Source organism: Akebia trifoliata, chromosome 14 (assembly GCF_017979445.1).
Source record: "Akebia trifoliata isolate Shusen 1 chromosome 14, ASM1797944v1, whole genome shotgun sequence".
Classification (NCBI taxonomy): domain Eukaryota; kingdom Viridiplantae; phylum Streptophyta; class Magnoliopsida; order Ranunculales; family Lardizabalaceae; genus Akebia; species Akebia trifoliata.
This window is the reverse complement of record NC_141388.1, coordinates 11,115,944-11,131,472: the sequence shown is the minus strand read 5'-3', so window position 1 is coordinate 11,131,472 and position 15,529 is coordinate 11,115,944. Positions and strand designations below refer to the sequence as shown.

Below are 15,529 nucleotides of genomic sequence, written 5' to 3'. Positions count from 1 at the left end.
ACTTTATATTAAGGCAACTTGGGCCAAATAGAAATAGGCTGGATTGGGTGGGTCATTGGGCTAAATGTACTAAATTACAAAGACCAAGTTTAAAAAATAAAAAAAAAATTGCAACAAATACTTCTGCCCGGTAGATCTCGCTTACTGTAAAGCTGCTTGTCACACATTGAAAACTTTATATAATTTTTGTTGAATTATCTTATAGGGGTTCGCGGTTAGAACCCTATCACACTACATGAAAATTGGAAAATTCAACCGAAAAAATTGACGGGTCAAGACTCTCGAATTTTAGAAACTGAATTTTGACTGTCTAAGACCGTCGAAATTCTTGATGTTCCCAGATCTGACGGCTTAGAGCTGTCGAATTTCTCCCATCCTTCATTAATTTGACAGTTTCGGGCTGTCAAAAAACAATTGACAATGAAAATTTTGTTGCCAATTCGACCTCTTGGTCCGTCGAATTTTATGAAATTTGACGGCCCAAGGGCGTCAAATTTGGGTTTTTTTCACATTGTGTCTGCTCTCACTGTTTTAATTTATTACTATTTTTTTCATATACCAACATTGTTTTTAAATTGAAGGGTAAATTACACTTTGACCCCCATCATTTTGCATAATGCCATATTGACCCCCTAACATTTTGACGATTGCACTTACCTTCCTTCACACACAGTGTTAAAATTTATATATATATATATATATATTGACTTCATTACTAGATAGTTCTTCTCAAAATACCTAAAACACATATATTATAATTGCAAAACAAGCATTCAAATCAAAAGTTACAATAAAATCTCAACTTTGTTCGTCATTTTTTAATTATAAATCATTGAAATAAATCGAAAAATACATCAAAATATTCAAAATTAAAAGTATACAAATCTCCATTCATCATTCACGGTCAGAAATGATTGCAATCTCAGTTGAAAAAATTAAGTATGTAAAGTAGATGAGAAAAAGGGTAGCTTGGGTATTCCAAAAATATTACAAATAGATATGAGGTTGAAGGACCATTAAGAGAAAAGAAAAGAAAAAAAGAAAAAAAAAAAAAAAAAAAAGCAACGCATTGTAAATATTACAAAAGTTAGGGACTATTTCTAAAACCCCTCTCACATGGTCTATTAAGTAATCTTTCCAAAATAGAAACAAAGCCAAACGTAACGACGATAATATGATAAGAAAATGCAAATCAAAGTATCAAACATCGTACATACCTGTCATTTTATTTCTAGAATCGTGATAATTTGACTTAGGCACTTGGCATACTCAATCAACACCTCTAACATGACAGACTCGGAACCGTATCTCTGCTCTCCTTGGGATGCAAAAAGGCTCCCCATAAAAAAGGTGCAGTTTTGTATCCCGAAGAGAGCACTTCTATGGTTTCTGATCCTATCAAGTCAGGGTGTTGATTGAGTATGCCATGTGCCTAAGTCAGAATACCATGACTCTTGTTTCTATTGTTTATTTGTCGTTCTCCACTTCACCCGGTTGCACTACTGGTTGCACTACTGGGTGCACTACTAGTTGCTTTACTTCCTCATCGTTTACTGCATCCTGGTAAGGAAACCTAGTTGCTACAAAGGTATAGGCACTTAAAATCACAAAGCACACTATAGATAATAGATGAAAATATCTGTCCATATGAAACTTGGCCTTGGCATCATCTGGGTCATCCACCTCATTTGGGATCCATGGACTACCTGCCCACTCAGCGCTTTTGTTATCAAAACAAGAAATATAGAAAAAATCGTTCCCCCTCCAATCATAGCTTCAGTGAATGCATAAGCATACCTCTTCATTGAATACGGGAGTTGATGGTAAAAGAAATCTTGGACACCATCATGAATTAATCCATCCATAGCTCCAAACAAGAGGAATTGTGGAGTTAACCAAAAGACAGTTATTTTCGTGGGCAGATGATTCCGCCTTTCAGTTTCTACCCAAGCAGCAATTGTGCAACAAAATGTAGAGAAGATCATTCCAACAGCAATTTTAATTGAAGGCGCATACTTCCTTGCTGACCCAGATAGTGCGTTCGATATTAAAAACTTATATAGTCTTTTAGTTACTACACTCGATATCGTTGCTATACCGACAAAGATGTTAAGAGTTTGTGTTATTCCACCCAGACTTTCTTTCATGTTGTTTCCTTGATCGAGGAAGAAGGTATTTCCAACAGATTTCACCATACCATACGCGAGGAAGGTCATGCACATCGGAGTCATTCGTAACAAACGTTTAACTTCCTCTACTTCTGTTACCGTGCAAAGCCTCCATCTACTTCTTTCTTCTTTTATTTCCATCGGATTATGAGATGATGACTCTATCATGGCAGCTTTGTCCAAGAACCTACAATGTATCAAGTCATTATATTTGTACGCAACGTTTAAATGAACCTACGTTAGATTTTGATCAAATGAATTCTTTTGGAAAGTATTAAAATTTTGAAATTAAATTATCCACATATTTTGTTTAGCACATCTTTTGTGCGGAAGTGAAACAAGAATAATAAATCAAGAAAAATCAATGGCACGAAAGACATTACACATTCGACATACTACCTTCTCTCATTATAATAGTAGAGATAAGGGGAATGCTAATGTCCAACATTTCATTGAGATGTTTGTATCATCTAATACTTTTTATTTTTTTCAATAATATTCTTAATTATTTTACTTTTAGTGTAAAATATAAGGGCATTATGGTCCTTTGAATATTAAATATTTGTCTTTGTTGAAAAAGGAAATAGTATATAAGTCATTATCTAGTACAGTGACATAGGAACGATGTCTATGTGGCACACTTTGAATGTTAGAATAAACACATTGGGATGCACGAACGGCTTAGTGAAGAGCCCAAGCTGACTTAAACTCAGCTAAAGAGTGCCAGGTATACATCATTCCTATTTTACAGGAACGGGAAACCGGATCTCGAGGCATAATATTTTCGTAGAACAATTTACAATATTTATTACATTAAAAGCATTTTATACTAAGGGCCAAAATGTCCTTGAAAGATAAAGAACTGGAGATTGCTAACGCCCCAAAATGCCCTTGAAAGATTCTAATGTCCCAATGACACATTGGACATTCATTTATAAGAGAGAGAGAGTGGCACATGGGATGTTAATATCATGTATATATAAAATCGTGATAATGTGACTATGCCACGTGGGATACTCATTCAACTCTCTTGATGTGACAAGTTTCGAAATCGTAGATATGTATGTCTCAAGATACAAAACTGCATTTCCCCATAAAAATGTGTATCCTGAGGGAATCTGTACCTCTACCCTAAGGGCACCCATTAAAGTGCATTAAATACAACCGTGGGATTTGACATTTGAACCGAAATTGCCCTCAAAAAATTTTTCTTTTATTAAAATTACCCAAAGATGCTTATTATCAAGGGGAATTTAATGCACTTTTTACGTGTACCATAAGCGCACTCGTTAACAAGACCATATATAATTTTAAAATTTTAACTATCATAGTTTTGAGAATCGTGCATTTGCAGGTTTTGTTTTGATAAATAAAAAAAACCCCCAAATAATTAGAAAAGTTAAATTTATTGTGAGAAATTTGTTTGGCTTAAGTTTTTGTCGTCATAATCCTTTATTCTCCCTTCTCATTGTAGTAGTAAAGATATCCATTGCTTCATTGGGATATTAGCATCATCCAATACTTTTATTTCTCAATAATGTTCTTAATTGTTTTATCTTTTAATGAAAAAGACCAAATATTTTGTCCTTTTGAAAATTAAATACTTGTCTTCACCAGAAAAGAAAAGGGTTTTATTAACATATGCCTTAAGGGTACATGTTATGAAACATAAAACACCTTGGAAATAAGCATTTCTAGGTGTTTTTGGTAGGAAAATTTTCTTTATCATTCTTAACGTGTTCACATAACGCAAAAGAAAATGAGTCGTGTTGGATTGACATCAATTCACACTTTGCTGGCATGGAGGTGCACACACAACCATAGATGCTTTTCACTCGTATCTCAATGAAAAACATTTATGGTTCCGTACACACTTCCACGACAACAAAGTGTCAATTGAGATCACTCTATCATTATTCAAAGAAAATTGTCTATAAAAGTGTTTACAACAATTATTATATTAAAAGCATTTAATATCAAAGGACCGAAATGCCCTTGAAAGATAGAAATTTTGGAGTGCGATTGTCCCACATCACCTGGGTATCAAGACCTTAAGCTATATATGAACCTAGGGCAATCCTCACCTTACAAGCCGATTTTGTTAGAATGAGTTAGGCCCATGGGCTTCTACATGGTATCAGAGCGGGTAACTACAGGGATGTAGGAGACACATACACATGAGGGGGAATGTGAGCGATAGTCCCACATCACCTGGGTATCAAGACCTTGGGCTATATGTAAACCTAAGGCAATCCTCACCTTACGAGCCAGTTTTGTGAGGATGAGTTAAGTCTATGGGCTTCTAGATTGGAGAATGTTAACGTCCTAACGATACATTGGACAATAACATTATATATGAGTGAGAGAGAGAGAGAGAGAGAGAGTTACTTGTATCGATCTGTATGAGGTAAAATGTGCCCACCATCGTTTTGCTTCTCGTAGGGAACATTATTATGATCTTGAACATGATGAGTACGACACTTCAAAATGAAAGCAACTAACACACAAAGCACATGTTTGAGTGGGCTCTCACGTTGTTCAGTGCGTCCTTTTACAAAGTCTTCTCTATGGTAATAGAAGACAAACACAATGATGGGTATCATAAGTGATGAACCAATTCCAAACAATAATCGCCAACTTGGTATGAAAATAATTGTTGCTGTAATGACGATGTCCCAAATGAACACAAACCCATTTTTCAAGAAATTTTTTACGGACTTCTCGCCTCTTTTTTCTTCCCACAATGCTTCGACTGACGTTGTTAAACTAGATCTCCCAACTACCACGAGTGCAAATGCCAAGTAACATAGTCCAGACCCTAGTGCATTTAAGCATTTGTGGTCATTGTCATTGTCATTTCCATGTCCTTGACATGTGGAGAACACGGCAGCCTTGAACAACGTGGTCACACTCGTTAGAAGGCCCAATCCCTGCAAAAGATGCCCATGGTTAATTTTACCTTACTAGTATGTATATATATATATATATATATATATATATATATATATATATGTTGGGGGTAAGCTGGACATGAACTCACGACCTCAAAGTTGTTTTCAAATGTGTCAAATCAACTGAACTATGAGTTTAAGCCCATTTTATGACTATTAGTATATGACCATAGCACTAGTGTATATGACAGCCACGTCACTGTAGTTAGAGGTAGCCAAAACTCGAGACCAGGTTGTAAAGAGCAAATTCTTTTGTCTTTGTATAAAAAGTGTGATTTGCAACAGGTACTGCTTGTTGGCAATGTTCAAGAATATGCCTTTTGGGGTCCGGAAGTGCTTCCAAAAGTTATAAAGCTTATTTGGTGAAAAAGGCTTTTGCATGCATTTTGATAATTGAATTAAAAGTAATGGACATTTTGGTCATTAATTTTAAACTCTAGAAACATTTTGAAGGCCATTAAGCAAAATATTATATACATTTTAGCCCAAACAATCATTTTTATGCTTTGTCCGAATTCAAGCAAAAATCAAAACCCAAAATTAAGTGTACACTTATTTGAGAATTAGGAAGCTAAATGCTAACCAACAGATTCTTTCTGCCGAAAGTGCTTTGAAGATAAAATCGACCAAACTGTACAAAATGTTAGTTGAGGTAGTGTCCATGAAAACAGTTGGGAGCATCCCCAATCTCAACCCGAGTTTGATCTTTTAAAATCGGGTTAGGTAGTTTTGAGCAATTTGGTCAAGTTGGGCGGGCTGGGCTCGTTGAATTACCATTATTTCAATTTTATTAGTCTATATATTTTTATATTTAAAAAAATAAATAAATAAATCACTAGTAAATAGAATCGCATAGAACCTTCAAATCCATCATTGAGAGAATGTTTAGACAAATCATACCTTAAAGTCCACATCAATAGAATTCAATTGTCCACGAGCCATAAAAATAATATGGAATAAAAATTTTAAATAAAAATTCTATAACTAATAAATAATATTTATCTAATAGTATTTGACTTTGAGTTCAGATTGAGTTGGGTTGCCCAAACCCTCAACCCGAATTAAGGTCGAGTTGAGATATTCTAACCCAGGCTCAACTCATCTTCTACATAACTCGGCCTTGACTCGCTCATCAATCGAGTAGAACTTGGGTTGAATTCGAGCCAGCTCGCCTAGGTTGCAGCCCTACTTGAGGTATATTTTTATTGTTCTTTGGGGAAAGGGTAAAATATGTAATTGCGCGTTTTCTCTTTATAGTGGAATTGGTGTGATTCATAGACGTACCTCAATCTTGAGAGAATCGCATAAAAATCTATGTTTCTATATGTGATTGCATCTTATTTCTTTTTTTTACCTCAATTGTTTATGTTCAGCTTAACAACTAGTATCAAAACCTTTAGGTTCAAAGGCGTGCAATGTACAAAGAAGGAAAAGTGAAAATCGAAAAGTTCAATGGTTCAAACTTTGGATTTTGGAAGAGGCAAATCGAAGATACCTTCTACCAAAAAGATTTTTATCTCTCTTTAGGAGGAAAATTGAAGAAGCCAACAAATATGATAGATGACGACTGAGATATTTTTGATAAGAAAGCCTTGGATACGATTAGACTATCTCTAATTTCATCTGCGATGTTAAATATCTCTAAGGTGAAGACGACATTAGATCTGATAGCTATTTTTTAAAGATGTACAAGAAACCTTCACCCTCAAATAAGGTATTCTTAATGGAAAGACTCTTCAATATCAAGATGGCTAACGTTGCTAATGAGACTAAGCATCTGAACAAGTTCAACACATTCATGAGTCAATTAGAATCTGTTAGGATTAGTTTTGAAGATTAAATCAGGGTTAAAGTGATTTTATCTATATTGTCACATAGTTGGGATAGTTTGGTGATGGCCGTGAAATTTTTTTCTAGTTTTGGTATGTTGAAGTATGGTGATGTTATTAGTGTACTCCTAAGTGATGGAACATGTAGGAAGACTTCAGGAGCATAGAGATATCGTGGAATGCTTTAAATGTGAAAAAAGATGCAAAATGACAAAAAGTTGGAACAAAAATTGTGGATGTTCAAAATCAAGGAAAAATAAGTTGAAACCTCCCTAAGGAAAATGAGATAGTTGTGGAACTATGGTAAAAAGGGACACTTGAAAAGGAATTGTAAAGCTGCAAAGAAATCTATTGAAAAAACTAATTAGAGAATTAAATACTCGGTACACCTCTCTAATGATACTGATCATGATGCTTTAATTTCGTCTGTTGCTGCACGTAATGACTCGTGGGTTGTAGATTTTAGTGCATCATTCCATGTTATTTGTCATCGACAAATCTTACAAAATTATGTGCAGAGTAATTTTGGAAAGGTCTACTTTGGGGATGACTTTTGCAAAATTATTGAAAAGATGTATAAATTAGCGTATCAGATGATATATCTCTACAATTGAAAAGTGTGAGGCATGTTTAACAATTAAAAAGAGTTTTTTTTTTCCTGGTGGGCAGCTTGCGGATTTAGGAACATTTACCACATCCTGGGGTGATTCATGGAAGATGACAAGATGGGTTTTGGTGGTAGCTCATCGTAAGAAAGAAAGTACATTTTACGTTATATTTGATACCAATAATTCAATTATAGTGGCAACCGCAGGGGTGGATACAAATATATGGTATCGAAGGCTTAGGCACATGAGCAAGAAGGGAATGAAGGTAATTTATTTAAAAGGTAAATTGTCTGGATTAAAATAGATTCATTTAGAATTTTGTGAAGATTGCAGAATTTTACAAATATCAAAAGGGCTCCAAAGCTTTAGAAATTAGAGTTGGTTCACACTGATGTATAAGGATAAACCTAGGTACCTTCACTTGGTGGTTCTCGTTACTTTGTTAATTTCATCGATGATAATACTAGAAAGCTTTGGATTTACTTTGTAAAACATAAATTTAAGGGATTTACTGTGTTTAGAAAGTGGAAAGCTTTGGTTGAAAATGAAACAAGTCGAAATATAAGTCCCTCAAGTTAGATAATGGTGGGAGTATTGCATTGATGAATTTGAAGAATGATGTGTATTTAGTTGGATCAAATGTTTGAAAATAGTCCAAAGAAACCATTAAAGAATGGTGTTGTTGTGCACATAAATAGAACTATTATAAACGTTCCAAAAATATGAGGATTCATGTAGGGTTGCTTAAATCTTTTTGGATTGATGCTATGAACACTTTCGCTTACTTAATTTGCGGAGGACCATCAATTGCATTGGACTTTTGACTACAAGAAGAAACATGGACTGGAAAAGAGGTAAGTCTGTCATACTTGATAATTTTATATTGTACTTCTTATATTTATATAGATTCAAATGATAGGAGTAAATTAGACCCTCAATCCATAAAATGCATATTTATTGGATATGACATTGATGAGTTTGGCTACCAATTTTCAAACCAAGAAAATTAGAAAATCATTAGGAGTAAGGATGTCATAATCAATAATAAAAAAAAAGTTATGCAAACGGATCCGGAGAAGTCATAAAGAAAAGAAAAGTTTCAAAAAGTCCTAAAGATGATAGGTGTGTGAAATTTGATGAAATATTGTCAAGGGGTATATTAAAACCTATTGATTGAAATATTCAAGTAAAAACTAACTTCTCTTACTCATGCCTCTCTTCCCTCCACTAAGGAAATCTATAAGATTTACCTAAGGAAACACCCCCAACTGGGGATTTATCCTCATTGCATTATTTATTGTTGATTGATAATGGTGAACTAGAGTATCTTGAAGAAGTTATGCAAGTTGAGACAAAAAATTAGTGAAAACTTATTATGGATGATGAGATGAATTCTTTGGCATCAAATCAAATATGACATTTGGTTGAGCTACCCAAAGATAAGAAAATTTTACATAATAAGCTGGTCTACAAATTGAAAGAAGAACATGATGAGGCCAAGAGATATAAGGCCAAATTGATTACGGAAGGTTTTCAACCAAATCCAAATATTGACTCCACATACATATTTTTTCTTACTGTGAAATTATCTACTGTCAAATCTATTTTGAGTATTGTGACAATAGAAGACTTATATCTAGGATAGTTAGATGTAAAAATATTATTTCTCCATGGTGATTTAAATGAAGATATTTACATACAATAGTCACAAAGGCACTTGACAATAGGAAAATAGAATATTATATGTAAGATCAAGAAGAATTTGTATGGGTTAAAGCACGTGCCCAGACAATCGTACATCACATTTGATAATTCCATGTCTAATACTGGGTACACTATGTGTCATACTAACCATTGTTGTTATTTTAAGAAGTTTAGTGATTCATACATTATTCTTCTATTGTATGATGATACGTTTGTTGTAGGTTCAAGCATGGTTAACAAGGTTGAAAGAATAACTTTAAGAAATTTTCTATGAAAGATTTTGGTACGTCAAAACAAATCCTTGGAATATAGATTAGTAGAGATGGGAAGAATAGTCAGTTGATGTTATCTCAAGCGTAATAAATTGAAAAATACTGAAAAGATTGTAGACATGAGATTTTCGAGTTCGAAGATCTCTCCTACTTGGGTTTTGGAGTCATTACTATTCTTTTTTAGAAAATGGTGTGAATGGTTACCTAGAAAGTTATTTTTGAAAGATCATTTTTCGTTAGTGATTCTTGTATGAATAAAGTCCATTAGCTCACCCTAAATCTAAGTAAGGGGGATCCATATTAGGGGATAGGAAAGATGTTAGACACCATATTCCCTTCACCCTTGGTGGTAACCTCGAATTCAATCTATTTTTGAAAAATGCAAAAAAATTGGATAAACCAATTTTGTGCCCTCGAGTGTGATGGATTTTGATTTCGATTTAAACCAAATAGGGTTATGTTATTGAGGAAGGGGTCCTATCATGATTCATACCTTTGAACATGTTTGAAGAATGTAGACTCTTCGATAAAGGGCCCACTTTCATAAAAAAGGGGGATATGCCATAATCCAAAAAGTGTTTTGTGGTGTGTGCATTAGTGTATGAATTTTAAAAATATTTTTTGAAAAGATTTTTCAACCTTTACCCTTTCAATCAAATCGGAGCTCGATCTACTAGAGGTAGAAAAATGCTTTCATCCCATCTTAAGGCTAAAAGAAAAACAAAACTAAAAGAAAAAGATGAGAGAAGTAGAAGGGGGAAATATGGAGGGGCGAGAGATAAGAGATTATTTCTTTTCTTTTAGTCATTACTCTACCTTTCTTGACTTAATTTTCTTTAGGTCTTCCTCTTGATTTTCAAAAATAGACTTCTTGGTCTTAGTCTTGGTGTGTTTGTATAGTAAAGGTTGTGAGAAAATTGAGAGTTGAGAATGAAGCTTGAGAGTGATTTTCAAGACTTCTTTTCTTCCCCTCCTCCTTTGTGTTGAGAATGGCGGTGAAGTTTTATAAGATTTTAGAGATAACTTTTAAGGGTAAAATAGAATGAAAAGGTGAAAAATGATAGAGTGGTGTAAGATTTATGAGAAGGGGTGTGTGTAAATTGAGAGTAGTGGAATGGCATTTGTGAAAGAAGTGTAAGCAAGTTGTTTGTAACCTAAATGAGTTGGATCTTTCAATCCATTTGGGTTGATTATTAGATGAGTTGAATGAAGTGAATTTTAATTAGAAGAATGGAGGGATTTAAAAGAGTAATTGTTGATTTTTTTAGAGCGTGGAGGAGATGGTGACATGTATCAAATAGGTGTGGGTGTGTGTGTGTGTTAGGTGATTTGATTAAGGAAAAGGGGTGTGAGGTGGTTTGTGATGAGGGATTTGGAAAAAATGGTGAGGGTAGGTTATAACATTGGTAGGGGTGAGATGTGGATAGGTTAGTTTTTTAGTGAAAAGTGATGGGCTTAGTAGATGAATTAGGGAGGTAGGTTGAGGTGATAACATGTGTTCCCTTTTATTGATATTGGATCATTGCAATGATTGGTGGTGATTATTGGATTTGGGTTTAAGCGTAGGATAACAATTTTGGGTTGGGCTTTGGATCTTATAGGTTTGGGTTGAATTGAATTTTATTAAGGTAGGGTTTAAGACGTGTGATGATGATGGTTTTGGGTTGGGTTTTAGGTCCAAATTGCTTAGAAGTTGGGTTGGATTTGATTAGGATAGGATTGGGTTGAGTTGAGAAGTGAGGCAGTGAAGGTGCAGAAGTGAGGTTCCTAGCCCATGGGCTAAGTAAGAGGGGCCCTACGTTATTTATTTGAGAGATTAGTCAATTTTTGAGGATTTGGGACTTGGGGCCAATTCCATTTTTCGTGTACTTTTGGGTACTTTTCATGGAGGGCCCGCCCAAATTTGGGTGTCTACAAAAATTCAACTTGAACATTGTCAAGCCAGGTAACACTCCTCTAGTTAATCACTTCACACTTTCTAAGATGTAAGGTGGAATAACAAATGAAGAAATGCAATACATGTCAACGGTACCAAAAATTATGAGGTCCATATGTCATAGAGTAGACTCATTTAGGTCCATTAATACATGAATGTCTTGCCTTTATATCTCAATCCTTGAGACAAAATATGTCAAACAACTGAAGTTTGATTTTTGGCACGTGGATTTGGTAAGGGGTGGGCCAAATGATTATTGTTTAGTGAATCTAGAAGACAGAGTCACACAACTTGCAAGAGAAAATGGATATAAAATATCTACCCAATTCTTGGGTGTACAGTATCTTGAGTCATTCATTGGTTGATTAATGGCAAAATCTTCTCTAAAAGGCCTGGGCCTTTTAGAGAACTCGACTAATTCTCAAGATCTCCACTTCTTAAGGTGTGGTCATGGCCATCTCATGAACACAAATTTGTTATCTAGAATTTATGTGCTAAGCTGATAAACTAATTAATGGTAGGACGCCATGTGTATTAAATGAGAAAGAGAGTGAATTTGGGTTGGCAATGAATCGAAAAATAACCGCTTCCCAACTCGTCCAACTCAAATAAATTTGACATGGGCAAAGTTTTTCTACCCGATTAAGAATTTGGGTAATACTACCCAAAAAAAAATATAGGGTTGGCTATGAATATATGCTATATCCTATCCGATAACCCGTTAACATGATGGCAAAATTGTTATTTTATATTTTATATAAAATATACTTAAATAATTAGGATTTTCTTCTCTACTCTCTAATCTCCCCCTTCTCATAGGATTTCTCTATTCATAAATAAATTCAACGAGGTGAGCCCGATTTTATGTTATATCTATTTGATTACATGATGTTGTAGAATTTTTTATTACATAATTTTTATTATTGAAGTAAAAGATTTAGTTGGGAGAAGGTAAAAATTTAAGTGACCCAAAATTCGGGTGTGGTTATCCAAGTAAAATTAATAAAAATTCGGATATGAGTATATTATAGTATGGGTATATGTGCTAAATTTGGGTATAGAGTCAGTAAAAGCTTTAACCTGCCGCTGCCAATCCTAGAGTGAACGGTTATTAGAGAGAAAATTTGGGAACATTTTAAGTATTTTATTTAGTATTTTTTTCAATATACATGGCATCATGCCACTGGTTCATCTGCTTAGCACATAAATTTCGAAATTTCTAATCTCTGTTTCAACCAAACCTTTATGGTTAACTTATAGATTTTCTCTTAGGAAAATATTGGACTGACTTCATTGGACACTGTTTTCAACACTATGTTGATGTGGCAATGACAAAATACCAAAGATATCTTTCCTCGAGATGCAAGTTAAAAATGAATGGTTCTCTATCCACTGCCACATCAGTGTAATGTTGAACGCAGTGTCCAACATAGACAATGTAACACGACTCTTTCTATTATCATGCTAAGCTGATGAAATAATGGCATAATGCCACGCTATTACCCAAAAATGGTTGAGATGACAAAAGACATACCAAAGGAATTAACGTAAGTTTTTTCAAAATCATTTTGCGGGAATCCATATAAAATATCCCTTTGTACCGTACAAAGCACACCTGATTTTTTAGGAAAGATTTTATTGCCACACCAACGTTTGCTAATGCTACCCTAATTCTTATGTAAATCACCTTAGAATTAACACACATCTTGGGGTTGACTTAGCAAAAGTTGGTGTTGTAATAGAAACACTCTTTTCTAAGGGATTAGGGATGGCAAGTTTGCCCCGCCCCACCCCACCGGTGCCTCACCTTGACCCGCCCATATAAGGTTGGGTTCTTACACTTTCAAATCGTTTCAGGACAGTATTGGTATTAAAAATGGAAAATTGATTCGGTTTTGAGTTGGTTTTGAAATTAAAAATGATTAACCAATCTGGTTTTGGGGCGGGGACAGTTTTGATATATACCTTGCCCTCTTAACCCACCCCACCAATCCACTCCGCCCCGACCAACTTCTTAAATTACTTATCACACCTTAATTAAAGATTTAAACACAACATTAAAACATTAGAAAGTTTTGGCTTAAATTATTATCTCAATGTTTCAAAACATTATAACTCTCATTCAAACAATTTCAGTAGTTATTATAATTTTGATTAGGGTCATATTAAATCTTAAATCCAGAAAAACCTGAAATCTAAGGAAGAGAGAGAAAAAGAGAGAGCTTCTATTGGCACCTCAACTTTTACTTGTTAGCGACTTGCTTCTTTGAAAAGGTGGGGCAGGGGTGGATTTTAGAAAAACTATTAGGGGTGGGGATGGGTCAAAAAAATCATACTCGAATAAGGGTCAGAACGAGTTTAAAATCAATAATGGTAATCGGGGCCGCTCCCCATTGCCATCCCTATAAGGGATATGATATAAGCCTTAACCAATTTATTTAAGTAGCATGCAGAATAAAACCTGCCTAGTCGATCCATTAGATCAATAATTATAATTGAAGCCCTGGCCTATATTCTATTGGACCTAAAGATGGCCCATCTGTCCAACTGAGCAAATCAATATGTTTATAGGGGCAAAGAACTCACAAGGAAATAGCAGATTGAGGAGAAGAATAGCATGCCATAATTGGTGAGGTAAACATCGACCAAGATGGCTCCACCGATTTGCAGAATGCCCGACATGGCATCAATCACATTCATATAAGATGCGGCCAAAATGGGCCTCATAAACAGGTAATCTGTGAAGAATGTCATCAAGTTGAATACCGCGTTCTCCATATATTCAATCACAATGATTGCAACTGTGATGAAAAAAAATAAAACTAGTTATTTCTATAGTTAACCAAACTATAACCAACTTCTTTTCCTTCCAAAAGACTATATTGGATCCACGGAATTTGTTATTTGGTGCAATGTTTTCAAACCCCGACCCATTAGGCAAGGCATTTATGCCTGGGGGCCTCACATGCATTAAATAAATAGAATTGTGATAATCTGAGTACCTTACATGGCACACTCAATTGACTCTCCTGATGTGACAAGTTTTGGAACTGTAGATATATACGTCTCGGGATACAAAAGTGCAACCTAAGTCATACAGATCTACGTTTTCCGAATTTGTCACGTCAAGAGAGTTTGATTGAATGTGCCTTATGGGGTAGTCAGATTATCACGACTCAAATAAATAATACAACTAAAATTTTATTTATCATAAAGAGGATGAGCTCAAGAGAATGATTTGGAGTTTTTGGCGAAATGAAACCATAAAGTAGTAGACACGAGAAAGATCTTCCAAAGACTAAGGCTTTTTTTGAATAAGCCAATTCACATGGGACCTTGCAGATCCATTCTTTTTCCTATTAAAAGATCAGCCCTTTGTCTCTGTATTTTCACGTCAAGAATTCTTTACAGATCAAGAGATATTGATATTAAAGAACTAAAAAATTCAGATAACCACACATTTCAAAATTTCAGATTCCAAATTTGTATTCATTTTAATAAATAATATCATTATTTTATATTTGAGCAAAAACAGAACTTTTTATATATTTAAATTGTTGAAAATTCCTATAGTAAATGAATATTTTATATTTATATAAAAATAATAATACAATTGAATATTATTTTTCAGTAATTTCCTCTGTATAGTACTAATTGCTGCACACACAAAATATTTATTTATTTATATATCAATTCAATTCTACTTAACGAATTTCTTTGCAAATATTACTATTTTATATTAGGATTCCCTTTCTAAGTGTTACAATTATGTTGCATGCTGGAAATGATAAAGAAATAGAATAAAGGAGAATTTTATAAAGTTTGGACTAATTTGCTTAAAAAGTACAAAAATAGATAAAGAAAGGAAAAGAATAAGAAGAGAGGAACAAATATATTAATTTAGAAAAGTAAAAAAGATTAATGTAAGACATAATATACGGTGAGAAAAAATGAAGTAGAAAAGGCCTAAAATTGACTTTTTAAGGAGAAATTAGTTAAAGGACCCTGGCGGAGGGATTTATTTCTAAATAGTCCCTAAGTTTTGCGTGGTACCTCGATAG

At 34.3% G+C, this 15,529-nt stretch overlaps 1 protein-coding gene across 1 annotated transcript; it reads right to left on the bottom strand.

The window, feature by feature from the left end:
* Nucleotides 1–1,467: 1,467 nt before the first annotated feature.
* LOC147386230 (protein NRT1/ PTR FAMILY 5.6-like) lies at nucleotides 1,468–14,246 on the bottom strand. Its single transcript, XM_086424525.1, has 4 exons — nucleotides 14,055–14,246; nucleotides 4,557–5,098; nucleotides 1,798–2,355; nucleotides 1,468–1,720 (listed from the first exon to the last, which is right to left on the bottom strand). Exons 1-4 carry the CDS (start codon nucleotides 14,244–14,246, stop codon nucleotides 1,468–1,470), a joined length of 1,545 nt encoding a protein of 514 aa, XP_086280651.1.
* Nucleotides 14,247–15,529: the final 1,283 nt, after the last annotated feature.

Excerpts from the sequence above, each read along its gene's own strand:
- LOC147386230 (XM_086424525.1), bottom strand. The coding sequence starts at position 14,246 with ATGGAGAACGCGGTATTCAACTTGATGACATTCTTCACAGATTACCTG. Across the intron at positions 5,099-14,054 it reads CCTCAATCTGCTATTTCCTT|GGATTGGGCCTTCTAACGAG; the intron begins GTGAGTTCTTTG and ends CATCTTTTGCAG. Across the intron at positions 1,721-1,797 it reads CTCCCGTATTCAATGAAGAG|CGCTGAGTGGGCAGGTAGTC; the intron begins GTATGCTTATGC and ends TGATAACAAAAG.